Raw genomic sequence first — 13,703 nt, forward strand, 5'->3', positions numbered from 1 at the left:
CTCTGTGATTTTTAATTTTTTTTTTACTATCTAATACTGTTGAAACGAGTGAATTCCTTATTACACAGTGTCACGTTTCAGCCGATCCTAAATTAATAAATGAGCAGCAGCAGAATAGCATGCAGCACAATTCTAACAGCATGAGCTGCACAGAAGTATATTTCACTTAGCTCCAATTTAAATACTCTGCTTTGCTCGATTTAATTATGTGAAATTACTGAATTAATGGCTTTGTCAAGTGAAACGTGTAGGACTTCAGAGTTCAGCATTAAGGAAAGAAATTAGAAAGGAAATCTGAGGTACATTAATTTTTTCTGTGTGGGCTTGTTTTAAACACAAACTGAAATTTAACTGAGCCCACGGCCCAAAATCACTAGTTTGAAGCCCAGGGAAGAGAGAAGGAGCAAGAAGTGGCAGAAAACTTCCTGAGTCATCCCTTGTTGATTTGTGGGATCCCCTGGGTGTATCTGCTGGGCAGGTTCAGTGTGTGTTTGTGCAGCAGGAGCTGCCCAGGGGCGCATGGCAGGGAAGTGTCTGTAAAATCCAATGGTTCTCTAATAACTTGGCCACCTGTTAGAAACCCTTTCCTGTGCTGCATAGTATGATTTTCTTATCTCTTTTCTGGTTGAGAATCTTGTAACAGTTGCTTTTTTTCACGTTCATTAACTGAATTCTTTTGCTGTGATTTGAGTCCCTGCACCAAGACACAGTGCCCAGCCTGGTGCTTGGTTGTGCAGAGATGCACAAGGAGCCCTGAGGGGAGTTTCTGAAAGCTTGCAAGCCCGGCTCTTCTGAAGCCATGTGGACACGTAGGTGCCTAACTCTCATTAATTTCCAGTTTCATGGGTTTTTACTACAGTCTGTTGCCACTTGTGAGTATTAGCCCCCTAAGTCACTTGGGCTACCTACAGATGTCCCTCCCAGCCATAGATGGAGCAGTGCAAAGGTGCTGTTTTCCCAGTTTCTGCTCTCTGTGCTGGCAGTGCCCAGCTTGGAAGGCTCCCCTCGAGCAGTGGCATGAGCCTCTGCCAGCAGTAACTGGTTAGAAAGAGACTTAAGCATGTGTTTAGGAAAATGTGTCTTTTTCCTCAGGTGCGTTTGAAATACCTTTTTTCCCCCCAGAGCAAGCCAGATTTGTAGAGAGAAAGTTAGTGAGGGCTTTTTTCCTCTAGAGGTGGTGTGGGGTATTTGATCAGGCCATAAACCCCACAACTAAGTGTGGTCCAGGTTCAACCCTCTGTACCCTGGATAAAACCAGGAGTTTTACCTGACAAGCTAACTCCACCAGCCTGGCCCCCCTGAAGCCTCTCAAGTCTTTAATCACAGTTTTGAAGACTTCCAGGCACAGTTACTGCAGAAGTGGGTCCCTTCTGTGCTTCTTCAGCCACACATTTGTCATTCCCAATGGAAAATGATCCAGGCAGGTTCTGAGCAAACCAAGACCCATGAGAAGGTCAGTGAAATAATGATTGCTTTCTCTAATTTGCCTCTGTGTATTTTTCTTCCTACCCCAATATGGTTTTTTTGCTCTTGTTCCATTTTTTCCCTCTGTATTGATCCACCCCTTGGTTCCTGACAGTTTGCAGAGGGCTCTCTTACTCTCTCAGTCCTAATGTTCTGGGGTTTTTAGAGGTATAAAAGGAGGAATATAAATGCTACCTGTAGGATCCCTCCAGTTTGTTTTGTAAAAGACATTCCTTTTCAGCAAAACTTTTAAACAAATCCATATTTCAAGCATGGGAAAAGTGCATTTTGAAAGGAAATATATTCAGGGGCCTAGGAGGGTATTTTTGTCTGGAGTCCTTGCTGTGCTTAAATCTTGCTCCTGTGGGCATACATTGAGGGCTGTACACTGGAGACACAAATTCTCCAAGACCAGAACTTTCTGCAGAAAGGCCAATTCAAAGTCCTGGACCTTATGGAGGAACAATAAAGGAATCTGCATTTTGAATTAGGCAAAGGGACATCAAAATATGCAGTGGTATTTATTGCTTATGGTAAATTACATCATCTGTAATTTTTCTCTCTTTGAAAATCAACAGGTTTATTTTAATAAAGAGTTCCAGCAGCTGCTATTTTGAGCAGAACCAGTCAATACCTTATTTTTGCATTTGATATGCAGCTGCAATAACAAGCCACATGTGAATTTTATTAAGCCTTCTGAATATTCTGTCTGTTCAGGGAGCTATAGATTTAAGTTTTGCAGATATCTGGCTTTACCTTGAATTAAAAAAGTGCCAAACAACCAAAAAGCCACAAGAAGAAAAAATTAAAAAAAAGAAAATCTCTCACACCATTTCCTCAAAGAAAGGAAAGGGTTTGTCATGCCCATGGATTAAAATGTGATTAAGAAGTCCCATGTTAACTGTGAGTGGAATTCCATAGAACTGCTGGAAACAGAACACTTTTCTTCAACAAAGATTTGAAAAACAATAAGTTGAGTTTTATTAAAATATTCATATGCCTAAATAAAGTTTAAGTGCCATGTTTCTTCTGAAAAGTCACATGTATTTATTAGAGTACGATGGTCCATATTATTTAGCAGTTGTATGTGAAAGAGAAAAGAACTTTTTTATGACAAAGTGCGCTTCTCTTTGAAGTTAATACTTGCTGCATTCTAATTTCTTTGTGCATATGAATGAACTTTAAATCTAAAATGCATGCATCTAAAATGGATTTTAGATCTGGCTTGCTTTGAACCTCATTATTGAACTGAGGGTGGCAGCTACTCCCGTTCAGATGCACCTTTGGAATCTAGAATGGGACAGCAGCATCCTTTTTCAGAGGCAGATAATATGTTGCATGGCAATCACACATCTTGAGTAAGTGGATAGAGTCTTCTGCAGATGGCTGTCGAGCAGTTTGGGTGCAAATGCATTTTCTGGTTTGGATGCCACAGGGATGCACAAAGCAGATCTACAGGGCTGTGAGCCTGTCCTTTCCAAGGAGGAGGCCCCAGAATAAAAGGGGATGCTGCTCTCCTTGCACCCCCCTGGCCTGGGGAGGGCACCCTGGGGGTGGCCATGGTCAGGGGCTGGGCAGTGTCCCACAGCTGGGCGCTGCTCCAGCCAAACACTTTGGCACCCTCTGCACTGCTCCGCTCTCTGCCTTTCCTTGCCTTCCCTAAGATTCACTTGCAATGCTTTTTGTGTCGGGAAAGTGTTTACATCCCATATTTATCCTGTTAAACTGGCTGCCAAACACTGAAGAGCTGATAAACACTATGTGCTGTTAACACTATAAAGTACAATCCCACTGCTGCTTGCATGCAAATAAATAATAATAACTCAGCTCTTTGTCCGCTTTTCGGCATGTAAGTGCATTTGTCACATAGCATAGAAACATCTAAATCATTTTAGTAAAAGCACTAGAAAGGCTGAAACATTACCTGCAGCTATGATTAAGAGGAGATTTTACTGTTTGGCGGTCTTTATATGATTTCCTTATTTGATTTTTAAAAAAAACCACTTTTAAAATGATGTGATGCTTAATCACTGTTGCTGGGTTTCACTTTTTAAAAACCTTTCACTGAGTTATTTCACCTTCCTAAGGACTGAAGGATTGGCCTGTAGGCCAAAAGTTACTGTGAAATACTCATTAAATATTTTCTTGCAGCCATGACAGACACAGATATCTTTATAATGTGCTTGGTCCGTTTTGAGGCCCAAGTATTTTTGTTACTGCCCATAAATCAGTAGCAGGTATTTTTAGTGTCATAAGTAAAAGGTTAATAGCAGTCCATAATTTTCAGATATATCTCTTTCGATTAGCTGTGCAGAAATTTCCTTTAAAAGGGGGTGTAAATTGTATTACTCCAAAAACTGGAGACTGTGTCCAATTTGTGCATAAATTGAAATTGTCTTTCTAAAAGACTCTCTGGAAGGTGTGGGGTTGCCTTCAAAGTAATGATTTAAACATAAACTGACCCTTGATGAGGGAGCTGGAGTTTCAGTTTAATGTGTTTCTGCAATTTTCCTGTGCCTTCAGTGCCTTCAAATTCCACACAAATAATTCCTTCATAACAAGTGCCTTTTCAGAAGATGTATGCTGCTGACAGTTAATATAAAATTATTGCCCCTGAATGCATTTTCGTAATTACTTCCCAGAGAACTGTCTTTGTGTTAGAAGACATTTCACACTTTAGTAACATAAGTGTTTGGGGAGAACATGAGTAATAATTACAGGCAGTCTTTCAGTGAAAATAAACCTAAAAATTATAAAAAAACGCTAGTGTTAAAGTTGGTTAGAGACAGTGAGGAATTTATTCATCACATTACGCCTGTCTGTATATTTTCCAAGTTTAATAACCCTTCAGTAACTAAACTTAAAAAAAGCCATAAAGAACAGAGAAACTGCTTTCTAATTTTTAAGCAATAATGAAAAGTGACATGCTTCTAGAGACAGAATAAAGAAACTCAATCTGAATGCTCCTATAGGAGATTTTTGCTATAATGGAAAATGAAATGGCTCACAGTTTGATCAATAAAAAAATTAACAGCATTTATTAAAAGGTTTCTCTAGTATGGTGACTAAAGGATACAATGGAAGTCTTGATCCAAGAAAAGCAGGGTAGTAGGGTGAGTTTGTGTGTGTGATGTGTAAGAAACATTGACTGAGCAAAGCCAGTGGGTTTCAGATGCTGGGTGTACATGGTTACACTGTTCTAGAGGGCTGGAGCCAGGACTGGCTAGGTAAATAAACATCATTCTGGGAGGTGCTCCACACAGCCCTGCAGCAAGGCTGGATTTGCATGGAGATAAAGATGGCAGAGTCCTGCTTTCACTGGACAAAACAGGGCAATTATACCATGCACACGTATCTCTAACCAGATGTATGGTGTATCTCTACAGCAGAGATAACAATGTAAAGATGTAGGTGGGCTTGGGTGGAAGCAAGGCACTGTAGGGCAAGAGGTTTATGTGTGTTACCCATTCTGTGTGTGATACCTGCGACTGCTACAGCAAAGGAAAGTACAATGAGCTGCCAGTCCTCTGCATCTTGTTCCTGCCACTTTCCATGCCTTTAAACTCCAGGTAGACACTTGAGGTTTTCTTAAACTGCTGCTAATTTGAGGAAATTACATCCTGACTGAAGGAAGATGGACATTTTCCCTGAGAAATGTTGGTGTAAGTAAGCTAAGAGAAGGCTGCTGAGAGGCAGCTGTGGCATGTGCAGGGCTGTCAGCCCCAGTTCTGTGAGGAGAACAGGAGCAGTGCTGCTGCTGGCACCAGTTATTCCTGGGGTGCTTGGAACCCCTTTCTCCAAGAGTGTACGTACCAGCAGATATAGAAGGAGGTGCTGTACCCTACTAAATTAGTTTTTCTTTGCCAAGTTGAAGAATGCTGAGAACTTTCCATTTACTTAGAAATTATTATGATTTAATACAAACTGGAGTGTAATAAGGCTCTGTTGTGAAATGTTATCATGTGTGCTTCCTAAAATCTCTGACTTTTGTATATTTTATTCTTAACACCCTTCACATAAAACAGTATTACTGGTGTAATCTGTGCTTTATCCCATGGGTTATTATGCAGAGATACCCAGCATTGAACACTCTCCCTCTTCCCTTGCCTTTCCGAAAGAAGCTCTTGCAGCCACTGTTGCTGCCGGTTGGTGGGAGCTGCTGTCAGAGGCAGACAAATGACAGCTCACAGGGGCTGCAGTGGCCACAGCCCTAGGAGGGCACGAGGAGGTAACAATATGCAATTTTCATGGTTCGAGGGTAGCCTTATCCTACTGTTCTTCATTACAGTACTGCAGTGAGATCAATTTTATTAAGTTGTAAGTCTTAGGAGGCCAACACCATTAACTACATGCTGGACCAAATAATTTTTTTGGTATTATGATTGTTTTTTCCTCTTGTTGAGGGAAGGCAAGATCTGATGTGTGGATCTCTTTAGCCTGAGAGGAGCATTGCAGGGCAGCTGAGTGTCAGCAGGATTGTGTGCCTGCACTTTGCTCGCTTGGCCTGTCGTGTAGTCATCCCGTGTGATTTACCATTGCATGAATATACTGTGGTGTTCCATGCATTATTCCTTTCTGGCTCTCTGTTTATCAGCTAGGCACCTTTTTTCTTTACCACATGTGGTTTGACACCATGTAAAAGTGATATGCTGCACTGCATGATGGAGGACCAATCCTGCTTGCCTTTGATGCACATAGTGATGATTTGATGTGTGGAATGAGCTGCCTTTGATTCCTGGTCCTGGTCCTAGGGCTGGGGTGCAATCCACGCTTTCTGACCTGGTTTGCTTGGCCAGAGCAGATTTTTGGCAACTTTGTGTGGGTATGGTTGCAGAGGTTACAGCAGCTCACAGGAGGGCCCTTGCCTTTTGAGAGGTAGCACACACATATCTGTGTTCAAAATAGAAGTGTTTAAAAAAGACATTTTTTGAAATGTTGAGGAGTCACAGAGTGGGAGTACCCAGCAAAGGCAAGACGATGTAGATTTCAGTTTAAGTTTGTTTGTGATTTAATTACTGAAACACTAGTGACTTTTTGGCATTTTTTCATTCTTTGATCACAAGTACAGGGAACTTTGGATTGTCTTTCTATGTTACAGAGCTAAAGACAATACTAAAATGTAACAAACCACATAAAAGTAGAAACCTCCCCCACACTGATTTGGCATTTGACACTGAGCAAAACATTCACTAAGGAACGTTTAGATTAGGCTTTTCCTTTAAGTCATTTGTCTCTTTTGTTCTCACTTCCTAATTATGGATGAAATTTCCTTTCCTTTTGTCTTGCTGGGGTAGCCCTGTGGCCGCAGGGCAGGAAGGCTGCGCCCCTGGGTGGGCACTGCGGGGCTCTGCCAAGCCCCAGGAGGTGTCAGTTGTTTGCCAGCACCCATCACTCCTCCAGCAATTAGCTTTTGTTGATTCAGTGCCATGTACTTTTGTCACTTGTCCTGCATCTCAGGAAAACTTCTAGAAATAACCATAGTCCTTTGTTTGTTTTTGTTTGGAGCAAGGTAAGGAGCAAAGAGATGCCTCTTATCTGCTCTTCATTTTACATTTTTCCTTCCAGCAGCCAGACCAGGCAGTGCATGTCCATGTGGTGTAGATATTTATGTGGTGCTTTACAGAGTGTGACTTTGCAGCCTTAGCTCTGTGTTGGCAAAGTTTCTGGGATAGAAAGTGCTGCCTAGCACTGCATCGGTGGGTGCCTGCTTCTTCATGGAAGCCCCATAATTGGACCTATTTAAAGCCAGGCATGACCCTGCACTAAATAGCATGTTCCTAAGAGCAGCCCTAGATTTAAAATAAATCCCAGCTTCAAAACTCCACAGGCTTTAAAAAAAAAAATAAAGAAAAGCCCCAGAAAATTTACTGGCACAAAGATAGAAAGGCTTGCCTACCCTGTATTGTGTTGACAGAACAAAAAATTTAAACTGTCCATAATTGATTCCACAGATGAAAAATAAGCTGAGGTTTGGTTTCTTTTCAATTTTTCTGGCCCATGTGTTGCAAGGTGTTACCCATTTCCAAGTGTTTCAGTGGAAATTGTAGGTAGGCATCAGCATCTTTCCAGTCTGGCTCTGGCCTTGCTCCGCCTTCAGTCCTGCCCCACTAACCAAAGCCCCAAGGCAGTTTGCTGTGCCTCTCATGGCTGGGCTGTCCCTGTGGTCCTGGGCTGAGGCTGTGCCATGCTGAGCTCCAAGCACAGTCCCAGGCTGGTGGCAGGGCTGTCTGTCCCAGGCAGACTGAAGCAGGGGAAATCTGCTCTTGACTTGAGCTGAACATGGTACATGTAATCTGTTTTCAAATATTTGGCTTTAGGAGCACGTTGTTCCTGTAACAGAGCTGTTTTGAACACAGCTCAGAAGGCATTTCTACTGACTGCAACTTTCAAACTGGGCCTTTGGGAATTCACTTTTTCAGCTTTGCCAAGTTTGCCACATTCCTTGGACCACCAGGTCAGGCAGGAACACTCCTAGTTCTTGCTATGTCTCCTTTGAAATAGTAACTTTCTAGAGCATAAACTGGCTTGTATAGAAAAACCAAGGGTCATTAACAACATTAACTTTAGTGGCAATTAGAATAACATATTCCTGACTGTTGGCCAGATTGTTTAGGTCATAGGGTAAAATATTCTTCTTGTGTAAAGCCCTGCAGACCTTCCACTGTGCTTACAGGGGGGAAAAGGGGAGGGGGGGAGGTGTCAAAAAAAAAAGAAAAGAAAAACAAAAAAGCCCCCCCACCCCGTTTCCTGACATTTTGGGTAGTGAGGTATACTTTTAAGACTGACCTCTCAAATTGTATCTTCTCTTACTCATAAAAGAAGATTGTTAGAATCATCATTAGATATGGCAGGGTCACTTAAAAATTACTCATAACAATGAAGTGTTACCCCGCTTTGGAACTGATCTGTGATCATTTATCCTGGGGCTGCCTGCAGTTCCCTTCTGCTGGCATTTGCCCACAGCCTTGTGCTGAGCACACCACACAGTGTGAGCTGTGTGCCTGTGGTGCTGTGCTGTCCTCACAGTGGTGTTTGGTGCACAAATTCCTCCAGGTTGATAACTGTGGTTATTGCAGAATTTTTAAGCAATCTAGACAGAAGCTACTTACTGTTGAATTAAGCTCACTAAAATGCAAGGCTTAAAAATGGAATCTTAAAAATTAGCTGTGGCAGTAAATTATCTATCTGTGCTTGATGCCACAAGGCAGCCACTGATTTTTGGAGACTGCAAAAGGTCCTGTTGGCTCTGGCAACCAAGAAGGCCCTTTGCCTGGTGGTGCACAGACGTGTCCCCTCAGAGCCAGGCCCAGCTCCAAAGCCACCCCTGCTTGTGGTGCCAGCAGTGCCCTGGCCTCCTGTGGTGACCCAAAACCCTCTGGCAGTGTGCTTGCACCCACGGGCAAGGTGCTTCTGCAGTTCCTGCCAGCAGGAAAATCGCAGGTTAAATTTGTGAACTGCTACAGCAGAGCTCTGCAGAAACGAGTTCCCGAGGAATGCTCGTGGCCTGCTGTCCTCATCAGGGAAACTGAGCTCATTGTGGGAGCAGCTGGGCTGCGTTTGAAGCTTTTCCTTGCTGGCTGGACCACCCATTCCCATCACTGCCCTGGCTGCTGTGCTCCCCTGGGCAAGGAGTGAGCATCTCCCCAGGGCCGCCCGCACCCCACACACCCTGCTGGCAGCCTGTGCTCACAAGAGTAGAGACAAAGGTCAAAAACCCAAGACACACCACAGATTTTTCTCAGCACTGTTTGGTAATAGCAAGGCGAGCACGCAGTGTGCAGCTCTCAGCAGAGGAATCTGAAGAGAGTTTTGTTTGAAGGACAGTAACACCAAGATGTGGCAGACATGTACAATTCCTTCAACTCACCAAAACCAGAAAAAATCCCATTGTAAAGCAGTGTTGCATTTGCTAAATAATTTCTGCAAGCTTCACTCTTGTGTTATTTGACATACAGCTCTGTCAAGCAACGACACTTTTGAGAAGTTGCCTAGAGGATCAGATTTCCCATTCAACAGGGAATTAAAAAAATGTTTCTGGAATTTTGCTTTGCAGTGGGGAATCTATTTTCTTATCTCACATTGTACAATTTACTTTTCCTAAAGCAGTGTGCTAAATTATTTGTTATTGTTGGACTCGGTCGAGCAGCTTTATCCCTGCTGTAGTCACGAAGTATTGGAGTAAAACCAAGGATGAATTTGTCACAGTGTACTCAGCAGATCAGCTGGTCTTTAGGTTAACTCTCAAAAGACAGAATTTCTCCTAAAAATATTAGTGGAGGTCCCTTAAAGCTGCCCAAAGTTGCCTAAAACCTTTCTTCTTCAGGTTGTGGCAAAGTCAGTTCAGAAGTGCTTCCCCGAGGCCTTTGTCAGCAGGCAGCATGGACGCAGGTGCCAATTCTTTAGGTTACATTTATATGCTTGGGCTCTTTTTATAGGTTTCTGTCATAAAACTGGAGAGTTGACATTCTGATTTATTAACTATCAAGTCTGCAGGACATAGGCTTTAAAAAGATTGAATGAGCTAAAATGTTTGTGATTGTCGTCTGGAATGAGACACTGTATAAAGATGTGCCAAGTAAATACGACAAAATGTAAGTGATAATTTGAATATGTACATTAAATGATGTGTGAAATAAAGCAAAGCTAGCATAGGTCTAAAAGTGACTTACTATTTGGTGAAGTAGTAATGTAAGAGAACCAAAATTGAGGGTTTTTTTTCATTACAAGACATTTTTATTTAAGGAAGAGTCTATAAAGCATGAGGTTCAGCTAGTGGCATTTTATTGAATAAACATAGTATAGATGATGACTTACAATATGGAGTGCTTAGTGAGTGATACTTTTTATAACTAAATCCTTAAATTCATTACCGCTGTGCAAGTGGCATATCTGATTTGGTAAGATGAATATTATATCTTGCCCTTAATGGTAATTTTGTAGTGGAAAGGTATGTATAATTTAGCAGTAAAAGAATCTGAAAATGTGAAGATCAGTTAACTGCTAAGAGGGAGGCACACACCAACGCAGGCTCTGATTTTTAGTATTTCCATTGCAATTGGAAGGGCACATCATGTTACGAGTGCTCCATGGAAAGCTGCAGAGTGTTTTACACAGTTGATTTATGTTACCCTGCACAGAGCAGAAGATGGTATGAAATGTGCTCTGGCTGGATAGTGGTAGCAGAGCTCTAGCCATGTGTGTCTGAATTGCAGTGCTTGTGGTAACCAGTTTTCGTCTTTAATAAATTTTATTTTCAGCTTTGCTTCATGTTCTCAGCATTGGTTGTCCTTAATCTTTTTGGCACTGATCTGATTTTAGAAAAAAATCATCTCTCTGTTTGCTGGTCCTTCCTTAATGTCTTGAAACCCAAATGCATTCCAAACCATCAAGGTGGCATCTCCCTTCTACCTGGCTGAGAGCAGCTCCTGGGCTTTTGGGGTCAGCCAGTGTGTGAGGATCTCTTCTGCTGGCAGTCTGTGGTTCTGTTTCACTTTCTGAATGACTTCCCAAGTGTTGCCATCATACTGACAGGGTGTATTAAGAGCACGAGTTCTTGTGGAGGCAAGTGAAATAGTGGAGGTGTAGCACCTGGGGCTGTATCACCTCTGTTGGGGAACCTGTGTGCAGAAGGGGCAGAGGCAGCTCTGTTTCAGCTGGTCACCAAAGCCTGGCCACCATGGCTAGTGTGCATAATGGATGCTTTCCCTGCTGAGAGGGCAGCAGGGGCTTAGAAGGGAATTTTCAGCTCTGTGGCCTCTCCAGAGAGCCCAAGCAAGGGTTGTCTGCAGTGCTGCATGGACTGGCTTCAGGCACATCTGGGTGTTCTCTGTGGCTAAGGGGGTGTCCTGGAGGCAGGAGGATGTGGCTGCAAGCTTATCCCTCACAAAGGCCACTGAGTGTGTCCTGGGGGAGTGAGCAGCTGTCCTGCCACCCCCCCTCTCCTGCCATGGCCAGTGGAGAGCCAGCTGCCCCCTGTGCGGAGCTGCCACCTGCACAGCCCTGTGGTGCTCAGCTCCCCAAACTGGGGAGTTTCTGGAGCTGTCAGAGAGCGCAGTCTCCCTGTGCACAAATGCAGATAAAAACTTGGGGGGGTTGGCAAAGATGTATGTGCTAGCCCACACTTTGGCCACAGACCAAGATAAAAAATATTGGAGAGACCTGAAGGTCAGATGTACTGTATCTGCTCTCAGCTAGGTCAGCACAATGTCAGGCTCATCTGCCCAACCAAGTGCCTCTCATTAGTTCAGCAAGACCTCTCATGTCCTGGGGTACGTGTGTGCTTTGGGATATTCACCTAGAGCATCTTTTTCGCTTGTTGTTACTAATATTGGGGCTTGGGGGCGGTGGGAGGAGGAGAGCACTGAGAATTAAAATTCAGCACATGCCTTTTCTTTGCGGGCTGTAATTAATCTTGCCAATTTTTAAAGCTTTGAGAATCTGGTTAAGTGATAAAACACTAACAACTTTATATGACAGAGTTAGAGGCTCCCGCTATACACCCACCAGAGAAGATTAGGAGAGAGTGTTTGCAGGATTCGCACTAAGCAGCAGAGAATACAGTTGAGAATTGTTGCACCACATGATATAAAAACCACATTAATATAATGAAAGGTGTCGGGAATAATGTGAGAGCGGCTGTAATTAAATGTATCTTAATAAGCGCAACATCCTTCTTAAAGCTCTTATTTTTCAAACCTTTCAAACTTAGAGATGTTCTTGCTGTTGGCAGGTGGCCTGGGAGGAGAGCTGGAGAGCGAAGCGAAGGACAGCCGGGCCCTGGAAGAGAGGAACAGTGTGACGAGCCAGGAAGAGAGAAATGAGGAAGATGAAGACATGGAGGATGAGTCAATTTACACCTGCGATAACTGTCAGCAGGACTTCGATTCACTGGCAGACCTGACTGAACACAGGGCACACAACTGTCCTGGAGGTAATGTTAAACTAGCTTTACAGTTCTGACAGGTGGTTAGCTGGGTAATTGGACATAGCAACAGCTTGAGGCCTCAAGTGAGATTAAAGAATTAATAATGTAATTTTACAGTTAATGTAATTTTATTGTGGTGCCTTGGGTAGCCTTTGTTCACTCTTCTAATAAAATTAAAATAAAAGCAACAGCTTTCCAATTGGAATATGTCAGTAATTACGTTAGACAAAAATGTTGTGGGGTTTTTTAATGCTAGAAGTTTCAGGCAGGTATTTTCCCTCTCTCTCCAAATGTAGGAAGATTAAAAAAGTTAAATGACTGAAGTGTGCAAAATTCCCAGGAAAAAAGGCCTCTGAACCCCTAAAAGAACATGATGATTTCTGAGATTAAAATTCATAGTGCGAGTTCTGTAATCCCACCCTAAAAATACAGCATTCTCCCTAGGTTATTATTACATTGCCTTTTGAATTTTATGGAAGTGAGGATGGCATCAGCCTACGCTGATCTTGATTTTACTTTCTGTAAAGTAAGAACAAGCTCAGAGCACTGGTGTGAACAATTGCAACATACCTTGCTTTTCCAGGGCTGCCTCTGCATGGCCAGCAGTAGCAGCAGGTACTCAGCTGAGCACGCTAAGCCGATTTACAGGGGTAGGAAAAAGCTTTGCAGATTTTACCAAACATTAAATAAAATCTTAGGAGGGGGAGCACAGAATATGTTCATATGTATTTAAATCAGGGATTCTTATCTTTCACCTTCCCAGAGTTGAATACTCTGCCATCACCTCTTCCTCCACACTCATCTAAATTATTTTTAGGCAGTTGCTGTTATGGCAGACGGGTAGGTCAAGGCTGGCAGAAGGGTTTAGTGGTTAGTTTCTCCTCTGGTGCAGCAGTATCCCATCATCTTTCCCCTGAGTGCATATTCCTCCTGGCCACTTAATTTGTTTTGTAATTAGTCTATGTTTTCTGCTCTCCTTTTTGGACATAAGTAAAATGATGAGCCAAGAAGAAATACAGGGGATGGAATACAGCAAGGGAGGCAGGGTCAGGTGGAGGCTTTGGCTTGGTCTGACTCCCACCCCAAGAGCACCCTGCCTTGTCTCACTCTGGCTTGCAGAGGGGGGGACTCCCCGCTCTTGTTCCCACCTGCTTGCTGGGAGGAAGGACAGAGGCATGTTGGGGCTTTTCCCATGCTTGCAGTTGGGTAGGGATTGCAGTCCTAAGCCTGCCCCCAGGGCTCCTTGCTCTGCACTCTCATTTAAGCCCTACACAGGCTAAAACTTGAAAGTGCGTAAAATCGAAAGGCCACTTCT

General features: G+C 43.1%; 1 protein-coding gene across 3 annotated transcripts in view; it reads left to right on the forward strand.

The window, feature by feature from the left end:
• Nucleotides 1–13,703, forward strand: part of ZNF423 (zinc finger protein 423) — a 224,784-nt gene that overhangs the window by 53,431 nt on the left and 157,650 nt on the right. For all 3 annotated transcript variants that reach the window (XM_030955692.1, XM_030955690.1, XM_030955691.1), the window contains exon 3: nucleotides 12,194–12,394. In XM_030955692.1, coding sequence (XP_030811552.1) covers nucleotides 12,194–12,394 — 201 coding nt within the window. The remainder of the gene's footprint in view (nucleotides 1–12,193; nucleotides 12,395–13,703) is intronic.

This window comes from Camarhynchus parvulus, chromosome 11 (assembly GCF_901933205.1).
Source record: "Camarhynchus parvulus chromosome 11, STF_HiC, whole genome shotgun sequence".
Taxonomy (NCBI): domain Eukaryota; kingdom Metazoa; phylum Chordata; class Aves; order Passeriformes; family Thraupidae; genus Camarhynchus; species Camarhynchus parvulus.